Source organism: Palaemon carinicauda, chromosome 3 (assembly GCF_036898095.1).
Source record: "Palaemon carinicauda isolate YSFRI2023 chromosome 3, ASM3689809v2, whole genome shotgun sequence".
Taxonomy (NCBI): domain Eukaryota; kingdom Metazoa; phylum Arthropoda; class Malacostraca; order Decapoda; family Palaemonidae; genus Palaemon; species Palaemon carinicauda.
Window position 1 is genome coordinate 154,101,435 of NC_090727.1, and position 19,843 is coordinate 154,121,277.

Sequence of the window (19,843 nt, forward strand, 5' to 3'; positions counted from 1 at the left end):
GAGAGAGAGAGAGAGAGAGAGAGTAAAACACCTTTTAGTCCATCTGCAGAGACTCCATTTGCTCTTTGAGAGAGAGAGAGAGAGAGAGAGAGAGAGAGAGAGAGAGAGAGAGAGAGAGAGAGAGAGAGAGAGAGATTCTTACCTTTAGGGACAGTTATCTGTTGAACAGAAACACCCTGTTTAGCCAATGCTTCGACAGGGAAACTTGGTTGAGCCGATCTCGACAGAATATTTGGCCGATGTATTATCCCCCCACCTTCAAGTCTGTGTCCCATTTCTGCCTGAAGGGGTCGAACAGTACCCACAGGTTTGGAGTACATCACACCTCTGAAACAGACCAGATAGTTTCAAGAGAAAGAAATGGTCCTCTAACACTTCAGATATTTTCCTAAATATATATATATATATATATTAATACATAAAAAACTTGAGGGGCACTCAGTAGAGGGCAGACCTCCACCGCAACAGCTTATTTCTCGACCTTGATCTTTGACCTTAACGTATTAATTGGCGTGGATTTTCATACACTCAAATATGGACCAAGTTTGAAGTGTCTGTGACAACAATGTCTTAACTTATGGCTGATTATGTGAATTGATCATTTTCCTGTCCATAAACTTGACCTTTGACCTTGATCTTCCAAAATTTAATCATTTCCAGCTTTTTACATGAAAGTTAATCCCTGCAAGTTTCATTTGTCTATGATTAAAATTGTGGCCAGGAGGTTTAATAATAATAATAATAATAATAATAATAATAATAATAATAATAATAATAAAAAAAAAAAACACACAAACGGGGTAAATCATAACCTCCTTCCAACTTTGTTGGCGGAGGTAATTATTGGTAACCCCTCATCAGCTACAACTAGTTAAGCTTCTTGTTAACAAGCATTTAAGTTTTTCCAGCTTCCACACAGAGTTTACAGTATCTATACAAATAAAGCTTGTATCTTTGTCAGAATGAATAATATGAGAGCTGTAGTATGTATGCCACTGAAATATTAAACTTATGAAGCATGATTCTCATGTATAGGTTTTAGAGGGGTAAACTGACATTACTATTTCATATCACAACACTCCAAAAACGTTTCAGTTCTACTCCATTTCATTGCAAAATGTAATGGAGGAAAAGTTAAGTGGTGCTTAGAATATCAAACTTAAAACATAAGTAACATTTAAAAATTAGTGTGTCAGATTAATGAAGATTTTCCATAAATCATCTCAATACCTTTATATAATTAGATTATTTTTCATAATTACTTGCAAATTAGTACATAATAAAGTTACAGTTGTAAATATTTCAGATAAATGGGCCATCCAATAAGCTGGGAATAAAAAATTCCAATTATAGTAACAAATATATCTTTGATCCTGTGAAATATACTTTTAAACGACGTACCCAGCTGGTAAGAAATCATTGGCGAACAATGAAAACTTCAAAGACATGACACTACATACATACATATACTAAGGCACTTCCCCCAATTTTGGGGGGTAGCCGACATTAACAAATGAAACAAAACAAAAAAAGGGACCTCTACTCTACCCGTGGCCGCGGGGGCATAAAAACAATTAGAATAGCGCCAACGTTATCCCTGCGTGTCGTAAGAGGCGACTAAAAAGGGACGGGACGAGGGGGCTGGGAACCCCCTCTCCTGTATCGACATCCTGTGAGACATCGACAGACATGACACTACCTACTAATTAATAATTACTACGAGTTACGATGCAGAACAATACTCACCCAATCTTAGTCCCCATGATAACCTGCTGACCTTGTTGATTCTTAGGGTAGAACGCAGCGTACGAGGGCCTGCTGTAGCTGATGTTGGCCTGCTTCTCCAACTCGTACGACCTCTTTGCGAGCCTCTTTTCGGCCCTCGATAACTTCTTGTCTTTTCGGTCAACTAGCAAACTTTCGTGTCTGAAAGGTGCTTTGGTAAAAAGATTTCCATTCAGGCGGACAACGTCGCGCAAGAGGGGGTCTCTGTATTTCTCCACTTTATCGGTCATGTCGACCGGGTCGGGGTCACTTTCGTTTTCTACCAAGAGGTTACTTATTTCCTTGGATGACAAATGAGCGTCGGGATTCATTTCGTCGACAATACGATCTGCGATTCCTTGTTTGTTAACTTGTCTATCGTAAATACGTTTCTCGAGAGAGTTGTCCGTCACTAGTCGGTAGATATGACACTCCTTTTTCTGACCGTAACGATACACACGACAGACTGCCTGAGTGTCGTGGCATGGATTGAACGAGGCGTCAAACACAATTACTCTGTTGGCCCCAACTAAATTGATTCCTAAGCTTCCCGCTCTGGTTGACACTAAAAATAAATGGACATTAGGATTTATATTAAATTCATTGATTAGCTTTTCTCTTTCTTGTGCTGAAGTACTCCCATCCAGCCTGAAATATGAACGATTTCTCTGCCAACCTTCGAATGTCCCAGGGATATATGATCTTTGTAAAAATTCTTCTAACAAAGTCAGAGTAAAAAGAGACTGGGAAAATACCAGAATTTTATCACCAAGTCGTACGGACCCATCGACAATCTGGAAGAACACTTGAACTTTAGCCGATGTTGTTAACGAGCCTGGTATGTAGTTCTCGAACAAACCCTCCGTCCAATCGAGGGTCATCTCTTCCTTTTTGACATCTTCCTTCTTATCTTCTTTTTTCTCCTCCCCATTTTCTCCTTCTTCTTCTTTGACCTCCTCTTTCTTTGCACCTGACCCGTCTCCATCCTCCCCCGACTCTTTCTTGACCATCGGTTCCGTCTTGACCTTTTCTTCCGAGCCGGTCGCCGCCATGGTCGGGGTGGAGGGAGCCGGAGTGGCGGGCGTGGCTGGCGTGGCAGGAGTGGCGGGAGTCATCGGGCTGTGATCGCTCGACATCTGTTGACTGTTGGAGCCAGAAACGAAGGGTGAAGCCGTCCTGTGTTGGTTGGCATTTGGCTGACAGCCAGGTTGCCCCGGGGAATTGTTAACAACCATATTTTGACCCGTTCCGTCTGGGCCGCCGAGATTCCCCATGCCGACTGAATTTTCTGAATGGTTTCCGCCCATGGTTTGCCCTAAGTGATTAGTCATACCCATGGATCCAGATGAATTTGGGTCATTCATGTTGGGACCTAAAGAGTTGGGCATGCCCACGTTTTGCCCCGACTGGGCACCTGGTTGTTTTCCAGGGCCTCCCATGCACTGCCCCGAGGGATTCTGGTTATTCATGGGCTGTCCTGACATATTATGGCCCCCTAGATTTTGGTCTGAAGGATTCATGCCCACCATATTTTGTCCGTTTGGATTAGACATGCCGAGCTGTTGTTGTTCGGAATGGTTCGGCCCGCCGAGTGGCTGCCCAGACATATTCATGGGTCTCATTCCTGGACCGCCTTGATTTGGTCCTCCCATAGATTGGTTCATTAAATTCTGCATTCCAACTTGTTGACCGACGTGATTTGCGCCTTGCATGTTTTGCCCCTGGTTGTTCTGGGCATCTACCGACTGTCCCGATGCATTGGAAACTCCCATGGGTGGACCAGACAGATTAAGGGCTTCGAGGTTCTGACTTGTAGGAATCTGTCCGACCACCGACTGTCCTCCGGGGCTGGACACACCCATAGGCTGGCCAGAATGATTCTGCATTTGCATTTGATGGCCCTGCTGGTTAGGTACGCCTACCTGCTGCCCCTGAGGATTGTTACCTCCCATGGGCTGTCCGGTGTGATTTGGCATCCCTAAAGGTGGACGCGGGTGATTGAGAACCCCTAGGGGTTGTCCTTGGGGGTTCTGAGGTAACCCCATGGACTGTCTGGGTGAATTTGGGAGACCCATGGGGTTATGCAGATCCATTGGCTGTCCAGACGAGTTGCTGAGTTCCATTGGCTGTCCTGTTTGGTTGTTGTGAGGCATTCCCATTTGCGAGTTGTGCATGTTATGATTCTGGGGATATCCCGGGGGAAGCGACTGGCCGACGGGTTGGTTATGGTGGTACTGGTTTGCATAAGGGTTGTTGTATGGAGGAGGGTAGTGGCCTCTGTTGGGGTCATTGTTGCCGTATCCCTGATTGTACCAGGGATACGGCATCTGCATGCCGTAGTTCTGGTGGTGGCCGTGCCCGCCGATGCCGTAATTGCCGAGGCCAGGCTGGTTGTCCCTGTGCTGGGGCATCCCGTGGTGCATCATCGGCATACCCATAGGGTCGTGGAAACCCATGTTGCCTTGTTGCATGCCCATGGGGTTCTGCTGGTTCATATTCATCTGTTGGCCCATGGCCACCTGGGAATTCATGTTGCCCTGAGGGTTCATGCCCATGTTCGAATTGACGGGGTGTTGCGGCATCATGTTGCGACCCATCTGTCCTCCCTGTGGTTGCCAGTTGGGGGGCGCCGGGTGAGAAGGCACGTTGATATTAGGTGCGTTGGGGGTGTTGACGTTTGAAGCTCGACGCGACTTGGCCTTACTTTCGATGTCGTCCAGGTCCAGGTCAAAATCTTCGTTCATTTTCTTCTGTACGAAGTTGTAAAGCACATCTGGATGGTTCCAAATCTGAAAGAAAAAATATATAAGAATTTTACAAAATAAAACAATGGTAAACTAGAAAATAAAACGATAAATTACTCTGGTTAAATTATGACATATATCACCGTCTCTTGGATCAAAACAAGCAATACAGAGTCCTTTAAGAACAGGTATCTCCTTTCCTACCGTCATCCCTATATTAAGGGGTCGGTTGCCCGATAAGCCCTCTTCAATGCCTTCAATCAAAGGCATCCTCTTCCACCAAACCTCTTCTCTCCATATCATCCTTCACCCTGTCTCGCCATCTAATTCTCCTCTCGATGTTCTTTCCCTTGACAGGTTCCTCCCAAGCCCTAGTCACTCTCTCCATCCTTAACTCTTTTACCCCCAGACTATTTGGAAATTTCAAACCCTTAACCCACAGGGGGTTATTTTTTTCCCAGCACATTTTGCAGTATATTTTTTTTAAATTGCTCTAACAGCCTTAATTTTTGTCATAGAGAGATCAGGTTGGTCTCATTCTCTTGGAAAATGCCTGAAGTTTCTCAAAAAAATTATCAAAAATATGAAAAAAAAAATTTTTATAGCATTTTTTTGCAAGGACGTACCGGTACGTCCATGGGGGTAAAGGGATGGCTTTTGTGAAACGTACCAGTACGTCCTTTGGGGGTAAAAGGGTTAACATATGCCCATACCATCTCAGCCATGACACTCTTATCACCACTAATCTTTACTATACCTGCCATTCTTCTAATGTCATCCTTTTCCAATCTTTCATGCAGTGATATTCCCATTATACAACTCAGCATTCTTATCTCTGTTCTCACAAGCTATGCTTCCTCTTTCCGTCTTAAGAGCCCACGTTCCTGATCAATGCAATAACACTGGTCTTACTACTGTGCTATACAAATTGACTTTTAGTTTGATTGGCATTTCCCTATTAAATACTCCTCTTGTTACTTCCACTTCCCCCTGGCTGCTTTTATCCTATTCTAAACTTCAGCTTCACCTCCTCCCTCCTTACTTATAGTAGATCCTAAGTATCTAAACTGTTCCACCAGTTCTATAACCTTCAAGAACAGCTACTGAAATCAATAACACATCACATACATATACCAAGGCACTTCCCCCAATTTTGGGGAGTAGCCGACATCAACAAATGGAATAAAAAAAAAAAGGGGGGGCCTCTACTCTCTACGTTCCTCCCAGCCTAACAAGGGACTCAACCGAGTTCAGCTGGTACTGCTAGGGTGCCACAGCCCACCCTCCCACATTATCCCACATTTAAATACAAGAACACATAACCCTACTAAACTGTCTGACCAGAAAAGTACTGCAAGATTGGAGGGGTGAATTTATTCAATTGGTTTCCATGTGAATGCAAAACATAAACTTTATGAGTACTATAACTTGTATTTTTCCTATTTACACAAACTAGAGTACTTTGAAATAAGGGATACTTCTGCATGGCTGAAGAAGCTAGAAATGTTAACAATGCCGTTGGTTATCGACATTTCGCGACGAGAGGCAACACTTACCTTGCAACAAATGGCAAAAGCTTTAAGCGGATTAGCTAAAGCTTTGGTGGCCGACAGTTCCGCCATGAATGTCGAATACAACTTCCTCTGTATCTCCGTCATGCGGCAGAGAAGAACGTGCTCCTCCTTCTTCGGAAGTGTCATAGCAAGAACAGTCTGACCTCGTCTGTAAGAGAGAGAAATGACGACAATTAGAAATGACTTCGTAAAATCTTTGCTACGAGATAACATACGTTCCTCAACTTACATTTAACTGACGGTACAAACAGTCAGAGATACAAAGAAATATCCAATTGAAATCATAAACCTCAGATATTGTATCAAAAGTTCATTATGAAATTCTGTAATAAAAAAAATATCATATAATCTATTGAAGTAAAAAAGCTGACATTTACAATAAGAACCGGGACTATTTATTGACTTGAAGCTGTAAGCAAAATGACATTTACAATAAGAACCGAGACTATTTATTGACTTGAAGCTGTAAGCAAAATGACATTTACAATAAGAACCGAGACTATTTATTGACTTGAAGCTGTAAGCAAGATGACATTTACAATAAGAACCGAGACTATTCATTGACTTGAAGCTGTAAGCAAGATGACATTTACAATAAGAACTATTTATTGACTTGAAGCTGTAAGCAAGATGACATTTACAATAAGAACCGGGACTATTTATTGACTTGAAGCTGTAAGCAAGATGACATTTACAATAAGAACTATTTATTGACTTGAAGCTGTAAGCAAGATGACATTTACAATAAGAACCGGGACTATTTATTGACTTGAAGCTGTAAGCAAGATGACATTTACAATAAGAACCGGGACTATTTATTGACTTGAAGCTGTAAGCAAGATGACATTTACAATAAGAACCGGGACTATTTATTGACTTGAAGCTGTAAGCAAGATGACATTTACAATAAGAACTATTTATTGACTTGAAGCTGTAAGCAAGATGACATTTACAATAAGAACCGGGACTATTTATTGACTTGAAGCTGTAAGCAAGATGACATTTACAATAAGAACCGGGACTATTCATTGACTTGAAGCTCTAAGCAAGATGACATTTACAATAAGAACTATTTATTGACTTGAAGCTGTAAGCAAGATGACATTTACAATAAGAACCGGGACTATTCATTGACTTGAAGCTCTAAGCAAGATGACATTTACAATAAGAACTATTTATTGACTTGAAGCTGTAAGCAAGATGACATTTACAATAAGAACCGAGACTATTCATTGACTTGAAGCTGTAAGCAAGATGACATTTACAATAAGAACCGGGACTATTCATTGACTTGAAGCTCTAAGCAAGATGACATTTACAATAAGAACTATTTATTGACTTGAAACTGAAAATCGTAGGCATGTGAGTTAAGTGAAGGCTAAACTAGGCCAAAAATTTAACAAAGTTCAGCCTACAAATAGCTTCTTGGAACCTATGAAGTTTCTAAGTTGAGGACTTTCAGTAGTGGAAATTTAAGCCTTCTATCAGTAATCCATTCTCTATTTACTACCCTGGCCCACATAACCTAGGGAACATCATTAGTCTAAGATAAGTACATCCATATGATTAAAATGGTTATGATAAAACAACAACTTTAACCCTTTTACCCCCAGGCTATTTGGAACTTTCCAACCCTTAACCCCAAGGAGTTATTTTTTTTCAAGCACATTTTGCAGTATATTTTTTTTAAATTGCTCTAACAGCCTTAATTTTCGTCATAGAGAGGTCAGGTTGGTCTCATTCTCTTGGAAAATGCCTGAAGTTTCTCAAAAAAATTATCAAAATTATGCAAAAAAAATTTATATAGCAGTTTTTTGCAAGGACATACCGGTACGTCCATGGGGGTAAAGGGATGAGTTTTGTGAAACATACCAGTATGTCCTTTGGGGGTAAAAGGGTTAAAATGGTTATGACGAAACAACAACTTCAAGTGAAAACAAAGACTAATGTATTGGAAAGGATCCTGAGTATGAAGGACTTTCGATCAAGTTGAGCTTTAGGCTTCTTCGAAAAGAGACTATCACTGCTAAATCAAAATGGATGTCGCTGATCAAGAGGGTGGTGGATAAATGAATAGGATTTTCAGAACAAATTATTCTGAACGAAAAGCTCTCTCCCAACAGTTTAAAAACTTTAAAAACTACAAAGAAAACTAAAAAAAAAAATGATTGGAATGGACCTAAATCTTAAAAAACAAATGTTCTCAAAATATCCACTTGGTTCAAAGACAACAAAAATGGCAGAAACGAACCTTTGGACAAATCCTTCAAGGAGAGAATGGAGAACATGAGATCTGTATCTCATCAGCTTTATGTCCTGCGGTGTAGAATCCACACACTGTCCATTCTGAATTGGTCGCTCAAACATGTTGCTGAATTCAGTCTTGGTGCCTGGTTAGCGTCAAAGATAGAAATTAGGAAACTCCTCGCGTATTTACTTACAAACTTTTATCAAGGGAAATAGTTTAATATTAGAGAAAGACAACAGGACAATAAAAATAAAATCAAACAGAAAACTGATGCTTCATCCAATCAAGAAATGAGATTTCTAACTTATGCAGAGACCACAAAAATGTGTAGAAAATAGTGAACTTAGACTAAATTAGAATATAAAAAATATAAATAATTTCTCTGAAATTTGAAAATACTGTTGAGTATACTGCTTATAAAAATGCAAAACAAATCATAAGATATAAAACAATTTGAGGTTAGATATATATCTGAAAATCTCAATTGACTTGTACCTACACGCTGAGAATTTCAATGTGGTTTATACAGAGACAGACGTCTGTTGTTAATCTCACTACACATGAAGTTATCAAATGATCCATGATTTATATATAAACATTTCAGCACTGTTTAACATCATATAATGAAGGGTCTTCCTACATGCAACTCGTAGCAAAATATACTGAAGAAAACCTTTTCTCAAACGTTCGAAAACAATTCAAGCACATTTTTTTCCCTTAGATACCTACCTAAATAATTAGGTCTGACAAAATCAACCATACACCAGTATTCCATCAAGTTATTTTGCAGAGGATACCCGGTGAGGACGACTCTTCTCTTTGTACGAATGTTCTTGAGAGCCTGGGAGATGTTGGCGTGGGCGTTCTTGATGCGGTGACCCTCGTCGCAGATAACGAGATCGGGCCCGGGCTTCACTATTGCCTTTTGAATTTCTGTAGATGAAAAATAGTTGAGTGAGCTTCATAACATAAAATTCAATAGAATATCACGTTTATTCAGAATTAGCAAATTTCGAGCACCAAAACACAAGATTATAGAAATGTTTTACCATCTAAAAGCTCTTTATTCTTGTCTTCTTCTTCAATGTCTACTATTTCTTTGTTCTCCAACAGGGCGAGGGCTGCTGCCGCAGCAGCCCTCTTCTTCTTCTTCGGCTTTTTCGGCTTCCTCAGGGACAGCTGACGGTAGAGCTCGTAACCCATCAGGAGAACTCCGCCCTTCTCGTGCCACTCGCTGATGACCCTCGCCCTCTGGTTCAGGTTTTTCTGTGCATCGTTCAGGAGAAAGACCTTGAATTTACGGGGCCAGACTTCGTATCCGTCTGGGGTCATGACGGGCGTTTGGCCTTCGGGGAGCCAGTTGTTGTACTCCGACAACCAGTTCTGAATGGTGTTTATTGGCACGATGATCAGTATTGACCGGGACTCCGTGTGTCTTAAAAATACATCCGTGAAGGCCACAACCTGGTGGTGCATAAAGTTCTTTTGAAATTACAAAACAAAAAGTGACAAAATATTAGCTTCTATGAACCAGATTATATAAAATATAAGAAAATCTTTTTAACATGGCATGGTCATAAGTTGATGGGAATTGACAAAGCAGATAAATGAGATTTTGTCAAAAGTTACAAACTTTGGCTAGTAATACTGTCTACTGTAAGTGGAGCAGCAAGCTGATGCTTAATATAAAAGTATGCAAGAAATTCTTAACACATATGCCCCTTCTACACGCAATCTACCCTTCGTCTACCTCTTGATTCACGCCTAGTTGCATATCTTGCAACCTGCATCTTTGTAGAGGTCATTCAACCATAAACAGGATAAACAATGTCATTATCCTTACTAACTTTTCTTGGATAAGATTTAAAGAAGAGCCGATCGTCTCTTTAGGATTCATTCGTGTATTCAAACTCTTAGAGCCTGGTGCCATGGAGGGAGGGGGAGGGGGAGGAGGAGGAGGAGGGACATAAAAGACAGATGAAAGGAAGCAGGACTCAAGGTGAAATAGAAAGCTAAAAAGAATTGGCAACTATAGTCCATTTCTTTTATCGAGGCAGATTTGCACCGACTTGCTGCAGTGCCCTTTTAGCTCGGAAAAGTTTCCTGATCCCTGATTGGTTAGAATTATCTCGTCCAACCAATCAGCGTTCTGGAAACTTTTTCGAGCTAAAAGGGTACCGCTGCGAGTCGGTGCAAATCTGCATCGCTATAAGAAATTGACTATAGGGTTCAAAAAGTTGCTGCATAGCCTTAAGTAATGCTTATATTGTACCTTGTGTTGTGAGCTGTGCTGATAGCAGTACAGTAATCCCTTGTTGGATACTTGATTTAGGCTCTTACCTATGACCTTCCCCTTATTGGCCTTGAACTTTCTACTCCTTTCTTAAACAATTATTCATCTTCCTCAATTTTAAGCTAGATAATCCACATGTCCATTAATATGACCTTCCCAAAAAACTTTAAGCCTTGGATCCCTGCATTTTGTAATTGCAACTAGGCAAATTCTGTCTTTTAAATTAAACCCTATGGATTCTCAACATAGAAAAGTACAAGTATTAAACAATTAGAAATATTAACAATATTCTTCAATTTACATTATCTTCCAACAATCCTTATTTTCTTCACTATTGTTACTATTAATTTTTGTATCTCTGCCTCCCAAATTTTGTTGACTGCCACTTGACTGATTCTGTTTTTGCCTTTTATCTCTCCAGGTGTGACTGTTTCCTTTTGCCGTCGACATGCGTACTTGTCGGCACCTTCATGTCCTTAGTTGAGACTAGACCCTAACACCTTTCCACCTTTAAAAGACTCCTTTTTCTCTATCTCCTCCAACAACAATTTCTCCCTCAACCTCCCAGGCCAACAGTCCCTTTCAAATAATTTAGGAAACCAGAGATATTTTTGTAAACAGTTACTTTGAGCAACTTAACAAGACCTTTTTTGTAAGACCGGTATGTCCGTCATCATTACTGGCGTCGGTAAGCTTCTTGGCCTTTTTTAGGAATCGGAAACGGAGAAAGCATTTGAGAAGCAACACCCAAGACCTAACAAACAATATTTCCCAGTGTCCCTATACAATAGGTGCCATGCTCTCACCAAAATGAAAGTCAAATATTTTAAAATATTGCATACTAAATAGTGCAAATACACCCCCATCCAACTACAATAAAAACTCTAAAAAAGATACGATACATCATTAATGATAAATATATTAGAATATTAAAAAGAGTTAACTTGCCTGCAGAGTCTTCCCAAGACCCATAGAATGAGCTAAGATACAGCCAAAACCATTAGATGTCTTGAACTGCTCCAGAGATTCCACTATGTTATCATACAAAAACCGTATTCCTCCAATCTGTCAAAGAGAACATTTACATGAATTCTTTAATATAAAACATATGCATAGCCTGAAGAAATTGAGAGCAGCTTATTATATATAAAATGTTATGTGTATCTTCTTTGCTTCCTTTTAAAAAATAAAATATTCTGAAGAACAAGTGAAATAAAACATGAATGGATGACAGCCTATTCAATTAAAAATTTGTTTTGTATCTATCTCAAAAACAAACTATTTCGTAACAATCTGGAAATTGTCCGAATGGTACTTTTAAAACACAAATATTAAAATATTCCCTATAAAACATAAGATAAATCAACCAACTGGTATGGCAACATGAAACATAAAAACCAAATTTCTCTTCATTCTACATTTCAATATATAAGAGTTAGAATGCATGAATAGTGGCAGTGATTAACTGTCCACCTTTTCCGTTTTTTCTTGCCAATTAAACACAGGTTTAAAAAGAGCCAATCACGTGTTTGAAACGTGTTTCAATAGATTATCTTGAGCAGATGTAAACTGCTATTCATGATGCTACTAGAGTGGTACTAACAATATGTGAGATTTTATAGTTCCCACTGCTTTAAATAAAACAATGTCACAAGGTTTATAATTCAAATGGATTGCTCATCAACTAAGTATTGCCATACCAGAAAACGACATTCCTAAAATGTTCTAAGAAAAAAAAAGAACTGTATTAAATATACAGTATACTGTATACAGTAAGTTCTTGAAACCTAATACTGATGTGTCATAATCATAGAAGAATGTTCAAAACATGAACACTGAGAACTTATCCATTGAAAACCCTAATTACCTGGTGAGGCTTGACGTGCTTTGCCAGCTGTGGCGCCAAGAAGATATCCTCCTCGCCTTCTGGATGTCCCACGTTGACCAGGACACGCCCTTGAGCATCGGGGATGTTGAACGCATCGTTGATATGGGCCCCGGAGCTCGTCGTGTCCTCTATCTCGGCGTCATCATCGTCGGAATGGTCCGAGAGGATGACCACGTCGGAATCCGACCCGGACTTCTCTTCCTCTCCTTCCCTCTCGTCTCCGGACGACTTGGTTTCCTCGTCGTCTTCGTCTTCTTTCTCCACGTCTTCCTTCTCCTGCTTCACCTTGACGATCTTTTCCTTCTCCTCCTCTTCCTCTTCGCCCATCTCTTCCTCCTCTTCCCCCATCTCCTCTTCTATTTCCTCCTCCTCTTCCAAGCCTTCTAATTCCTCTTTCATTTTAGTGTCTTCACTTAAATCTTTCATTTCTTCCTCCTCTTCCTCTTCCTCCTCCTCCACTTCTTCTTCCTCTTCGGGAGGAAATTCTCCCTCTTCTGTAATTTCTGGCAAAGAGATACAGTAATTAGAGGACGTATAAATGACAAACATAAAACATATATGATAATCTATATGCTATTAACAATATATATGAGTTTTATTTATCCCAGAATATCTAAAAGCTATACAAGGATATGCTGTGAACTTACACCCTTCTGTAAGACTGCAAAAATTCCTTAAAAGGAAAAATATCTTTAAAAATTGTGAAGTATTACTCTTTAAAAACACATCAATTAGACCAAAATCCAACAACCATGATTAGATAGAAAATTTTAATAGAATATGAATATAATTCAGAGCATTAAATAAAAGAGCAATCAATGGTAAGAATAAATTAGTAACTTGAAAAAAAATTAAAAAAGGCAGGATGCTGGCAACCATAAATGTTACGAGAATCCTGAGATTTCCTTATTTCTGGCCATAGCCCAACAGAAAAGGAGAAAACCTGTCCAAATGACGAGAGTTTGTATTTCGAGCGGGAACAAACGTGGATTTAAAACACGTACAGTTAGACGCTAGAATTCCCGAGGAATTGCTTAGCCCCGCCCACCACATCTGCATTCTATAAAGCGTTTGGTTACTCCCCAAGCAGTATGGGTCTGAAAAGGTACACTTTTTCGTAGCAATGTGTACCAGGGTCTCCTATGTACAACTGTGCCACAAAGCAGTGTCCAAGGTATAAAAATGACTTTCTACCCAATTTAACAAAATCCAAAAACCCTTCACCTGACCACAAATGATTTCCTATGCCCCTACATTTACAACCTACCTTGTTCGGCTTCAGTGTGAACATCGGCATCAGAGCTGGTCTTAAGTCGTGGGGCATCCTCTTCGGATGACAGCACCACGATGTCAGAGTCGTCCGACGGGGCTGCGGGGCCAACTTGTACCTCGGCTTCTTCTGCTTCAGCTTCCGCTTCGAGGTTGCTCACCTCGGCTACGGCGCTAACTTCCGCTACGAGGCGCTCAACCTGGGGAAAAAAGTCGAATGTAGTTGTACTGTATTTATGTTGTATTTTGGAATAAAACTATTAATCGTGGGAGGGATATTTTAATTGAAAGAAATCAAAATCAAATACAGTACCCAGTATTTAGTAAGAAAATTTTATAAATTTCAAAGCATAAAGACCTCTTTTTCAAGTTGTTACCCTACGACACAGGTCAGATGAGAAGCTTGTTGCAGTGGTTGAAATTACTTTTAAAACGTATGATTGCTGAATTGGGAGGGAAGGAGTGTTGTTACTTTTGAACTTAAAGTTCTAAGAACTAAAACAATGTGAAAATTTGGAAAACTTCAGGAATAAGTGACCTACATGTAGCTTATCTAAAATTCTAGGTGCAATACTTAACTGAAATTTACTCTTATGAAATATATCTAGTTGGTTTGCTCTTCAATTGCACAAAAGATTGATATATTGATAGTGTCTTCGTATAATAAGGTTTCTAGGACTTCTTGCTTTAAAAAAATTACATTTCTACAGAAATCACAATACTTAGAATACATCCTAAATAACAATTTAGAGAGAGAGGTTACGGGCTGCTGAAACCACAGAGCTAAATTGCTTGACTGTTGACTGTCACTTTTGGAATCTAGAAGAGACCAATTGGAATGTGGACGAGACAATTTAGAATTACAGATGAGAAATAGCCAGTTTCAATTAAACAGGACATTATCTTACAAGGGCAAAACAACGAAAGCAAAATAGGATTACATATACATATTACATGTACTGTCCTGTACGTATGTACATACAGGTGATGATATTTATCAAAAAATAATGGGAAAGGACTTTGTAATTCTAAGCCTTGAAGGGTGATACGACAGATTGGGTAATGATTATTGCAAGTAGAATGAAGTCGCCCCAAAACTTATGACCCCAAAGGAGGCATATCAAACTTGTCTAGCTGGTACATATTGGCAAAGGACTTTCTCTCCCATCTGGGTCGTCTACTAATAGAAGGTCTGTATGCCATTCTGAACAAGGCAGAGGCAATCTTGGCAATTTACTGGAGTCTTGTGGTTAAGACTGGTTATAAAAAATAAAAACCTTTGAATATGACGAGGTGAAGAGATCATTTTTCAGAGGAAGGACTTGATTCCATCTGCTGATATTGTCCCCTTTCTAGAACAAACCTCAATATGACCTACAGTACACATTATTATACTCTGCTCTGACAAAGGTAAACACAGGTGGTTGGTACAAGATTTCCTGCTGTCTGTCGTAATATGTTATTTTTATTAATAAAATAAATTTTTGAATATACTTACCCGATAATCATGTAGCTGTCAACTCCGTTGCCCGACAGAATTCTATAGAGGGATACGCCAGCTATCACAATACTAGAAGGGGGTGTATTTACCAGCGCCACCTGTGGCCAGGTACTCAAGTACTTCTTGTTGACACCTCCTCAATTATTCCTCGGTCCACTGGTTCTCTATGGGGAGGAAGGGAGGGTCGATTAAATCATGATTATCGGGTAAGTATATTCAAAAATTTATTTTATTAATAAAAATAAAATTTTTCAATATTAAACTTACCCGATAATCATGTAGCTGATTCACACCCAGGGGGGTGGGTGAAAAACCAGTGTACAAGACTAAAGGATAGCTAAGTATCCCGTATTTCATATAATCAGTTATCCACAATAACAATGAAATAATAAGTACCTGGTAAGGAAGTCGACTTGAACCGTTACTCTGCCTTTAATAAGATCGTCTTCCTTACTGAGCGCAGCGTTCCTCTTGGGAGGCTGAATCAACTCAAAGGTGCTAAAGTATACAGGGCTGCAACCCATACTAAAGGACCTCATCACAACCTTTAACCTTGGCGCTTCTCAAGAAAGAATTGACCACCCGCCAAATCAACAAGGATGTGGAAGGCTTCTTAGCCGACCGTACAACCCATAAAAAGTATTCAAGAGAAAGGTTAATAAGTTATGGGATTATGGGAATGTAGTGGCTGAGCCCTCGCCTACTACTGCATTCGTTGCTACGAATGGACCCAGGGTGTAGCAGTACTCGTAAAGAGACTGGACATCTTTGAGATAGAATGATGCGAACACTGACTTGCTTCTCCAATAGGTTGCATCCATAACACTCTGCATAGAACGGTTCTGTTTGAAGGCCACTGAAGTAGCCACAGCTCTCACTTCATGTGTCCTTACCTTCAGCAAAGCAAGGTCTTCTTCCTTCAGATGAGAATTTGCTTCTCTAATCAGAAGCCTGATGTAGTAAGAAACTGAGTTCTTACGACATTGGTAGAGAAGGCTTCTTGATAGCACACCATAAGGCTTCTGATTGTCCTCGTAATGGTTTTGACCTTCTTAGATAGTACTTAAGAGCTCTAACTGGGCAAAGTACTCTCTCCAGTTCGTTCCCCACCATGTTGGACAGGCTTGGGATCTCGAACGACTTAGGCCAAGGACGGGAAGGAAGCTCGTTTTTAGCCAAAAAACCGAGCTGCAAGGAACATGTAGCCGTTTCAGATGTGAAACCTATGTTCCTGCTGAAGGCGTGGATCTCACTTACTCTTTTACCTGTTGCTAAGCACACGAGGAAAAGAGTTTTAATGTGAGGTCCTTAAAAGAGGCTGATTGGAGCGGTTCAAATCCTGATGACATTAGGAACCTTAGGACCACGTCTAGATTCCAGCCTGGAGTGGACAACCGACGTTCCTTTGAGGTCTCAAAAGACCTAAGGAGGTCCTGTAGATCTTTGTTGGAGGAAAGATCCAAGCCTCTGTGGCGGAAAACCGCTGCCAACATACTTCTGTAACCCTTGATCGTAGGAGCTGATAGGGATCTTACGTTCCTTAGATGTAACAGGAAGTCAGCAATCTGGGTTACAGTGGTACTGGTTGAGGAAACTGCATTGGCCTTGCACCAGCTTCGGAAGACTTCCCATTAAGACTGATAGACTCTGAGAGTGGATGTCGTCCTTGCTCTGGCAATCGCTCTGGCTGCCTCCTTCGAAAAGCCTCTAGCTCTTGAGAGTCTTTCGATAGTCTGAAGGCAGTCAGACGAAGAGCGTGGAGGTTTGGGTGAACCTTCTTTACGTGAGGTTGACGCAGAAGGTCCACTCTAGGAGGAAGAGTCCTGGGAACGTCGACCAGTCATTGCAGTACCTCGGTGAACCATTCTCTCGCGGGCCAGAGGGGAGCAACCAACGTAGCCGTGTCCCTTTGTGAGAGGCGAACTTCTGAAGTACCCTGTTGACAATCTTGAACGGCGGGAATGCATACAGGTCGAGATGGGACCAATCCAGCAGAAAGGCATCCACGCGAACTGCTGCTGGGTCTGGAATCGGAGAACAATACAAGAGGAGCCTCTTGGTCATCGAGGTAGCGAATAGATCTATGGTTGGCTGACCCCACAGGGACCAAAGTCTGCTGCAAACATTCTTGTGAAGGGTCCACTCTGTGGGGAAGACCTGACCCTTCCGGCTGAGGCGATCTGCCATGACATTCATATCGCCCTGAATGAGCCTCGTTACCAGCGTGAGCTTTCGATCTTTTGACCAAATGAGGAGGTCCCTTGCGATCTCGAACAACTTCCTCGAATGAGTCCCTCCCTGCTTGGAGATGTAAGCCAAGGCTGTGGTGTAGTCGGAGTTCACCTCCACCACCTTGTTAAGCTGGAGGGACTTGAAGTTTATCAAGGCCAGATGAACTGCCAACAACTCCTTGCAATAGATGTGAAGTGTCCTTTGCTCCTGATTCCATGTTCCCGAGCATTCCTGTCCGTCCAGTGTCGCACCCCAGCCCGTGTCCGATGCGTCCGAGAAGAGACGGTGGTCGGGGGTCTGAACAGCCAATGGTAGACCTTCCTTGAGAATAATGCTGTTCTTCCACCACGTTAGAGTAGACCTCATCTCTTCGGAAACAGGAACTGAGCCCGTCTCTAGCGTCATGTCCTTTATCCAGTGAAGGGGGCGGAGGTGGAGTCTCCCTAACTCGATGAACAGGGCCAGCGATGAAAGTGTCCCTGTTAGACTCATCCACTGCCTGACTAAGCATCGGTTCCTTCTCAGCATGCTCTGGATGCATTCTAGGGCTTGGAAGATCCTTGGGGCCGACGGACAAGTCCGAAAAGCTCGACTCTGAAGATCCATACCCAAGGAGACAATGGTCTGGGATGGAACGAGCTGAGACTCCTCAAAATTGACCAGGAGGCCCAGTTCCTTGGTCAGATCCATAGTCCATTTGAAAATCTCCAGACAGCGACGACTTGTGGGAGCTCTTAAAAGCCAGTCGTCTGACGGAGCCGGACACAAGATCATGATACTGCTGCACAGTCTGTAAACTGTCAATCATGGGCAAGCGAGGAAGTACAGTGACAACCCGAATCTGTCTAGACTGTCTGGGTCGTACAGACAACTCCTTAACGGGTTGCTGAGGTTGCCGCACTGCGTCACAACAAGTCCCTTCTGTTGGTTGTTGAACGTCTTCCCCGTGACACATTGACTCCGTAAACAAAAAATCCTCTAACAAGGACTAAGCTTGGACTGCATGTCATGCAACACAGCTCAAGGTCTATGGGAGCAGGTGTGGTAACAGACGGGATTAGCGGCTGAAGTGGAACCATTACCTTCCCTGTAAGCATGTTATGCTTAAATAAAAGTCCATAAGAGATTATGCAGCTAAAGGCTCCCTCCAAATGACAGAGTCCTCAAGGGAATATCAGAAGGAGGGAGAAAAGAACTTTCTCATCTACAGGGACCTTATCCTAGAAAAGCTAAGTTCCCTGAGTGAGGGTTCACTGGTGCAAAAGCAGCAGACTAGAAGGCAACGTTATGAAACTGCTTGACAGTCTAGTGAGTTGGCAACAACCCAAGATGTGTTGAGAAGCATGCGGTAAGGTATGCAGAGCATGATGTATGCAGAGTATGCTGTATGCAGAGCATGCTGTATGTAGAGCATGTTGTATGCAGAGCATGCTGAATGCAGAGCATGCTGTATGCAGAGCATGTTGTATGCAGAGCATGCTGAATGCAGAGCATGCTGTATGCTGAGCATGTAGTAAGCAGAGCCTGCTGTAAGCAGAGCCTGCTGTAAGGAAAGCAGAGCGTGTGCATGGCGTTTAACATTTCTCAGAAATTCCATGACCAGTGCTAGAGTGCTTTATGCATGCTTGCATGGGGTTTAAACCATGGTATGAAAATGGAGGTAAGGTATGCTGAACAGCAGAGTCAGAACGAGCTGGAACAACAATAGTTGTGGTTTCCTCTTCAAGACTCCGATGAGGGAACACCTGAGGCTCAGTCTGCAAAGGCTGAATAAAAGACAAGCAGAAGGAAGGCGCATGGGTGGAGGAGGCTGACTCCTAGCATGAGTGGTTGAACCCAAGGGTGCGCTTGCTGAGCGGTTGGCGGAAGCGGAGTAGCAAGTTCCAGTTCCTGTGGTGTGAGCGGAGCGCGATGAGGAAGAGGCTGCGCAGAACAAGGTAAATGTCTCGCAAGCTGAGGCTCCTGAGGCGCAAGGCTAAGGTGTTGTGGTGCTTGCCTTGTGGAGGGTTGAGCTCGCTGCAGCGAGAGCTGAGGAGACTGACTCATGGACGGGAGAGGTTGTTGTACCTCAACCGAGTGTTGCATCACTGGTGGAGCAGCAAGTGGAGGCGGAGGAAGAGAGGTATAATCCTCCTGATCCCAATGTAAAGGTTGCCTTAAGGAAGGCGGAGGCTGAACACCACAGGGAACAGCAAACTCAGCACGTGGCTCAACATCGTACGCCTGGCAGGTGGAACTGCTGGCAGGTGGTACTGCGATCAGGCGGAGCGAATGTAGGTGGAGGGAGTGTAGGCGGAGGCGGAGGAGCAACACTCTCAGCCCGACACTCA

The 19,843-nt window shown here is 41.9% G+C and overlaps 1 protein-coding gene across 1 annotated transcript in view; it reads right to left on the reverse strand.

Moving 5' to 3' along the window:
* The window catches only part of LOC137634809 (uncharacterized), a 59,433-nt gene that overhangs the window by 5,040 nt on the left and 34,550 nt on the right, over positions 1 to 19,843 (reverse strand). The window contains exons 3-12 of the mRNA XM_068367361.1: positions 14,323 to 14,398; positions 13,779 to 13,980; positions 12,491 to 13,014; positions 11,572 to 11,688; positions 9,380 to 9,794; positions 9,060 to 9,263; positions 8,334 to 8,472; positions 6,065 to 6,230; positions 1,747 to 4,553; positions 143 to 327 (exon numbers count right to left, since the gene is read on the reverse strand). Coding sequence (XP_068223462.1) covers positions 143 to 327; positions 1,747 to 4,553; positions 6,065 to 6,230; positions 8,334 to 8,472; positions 9,060 to 9,263; positions 9,380 to 9,794; positions 11,572 to 11,688; positions 12,491 to 13,014; positions 13,779 to 13,980; positions 14,323 to 14,398 — 4,835 coding nt within the window. The remainder of the gene's footprint in view (positions 1 to 142; positions 328 to 1,746; positions 4,554 to 6,064; positions 6,231 to 8,333; positions 8,473 to 9,059; positions 9,264 to 9,379; positions 9,795 to 11,571; positions 11,689 to 12,490; positions 13,015 to 13,778; positions 13,981 to 14,322; positions 14,399 to 19,843) is intronic.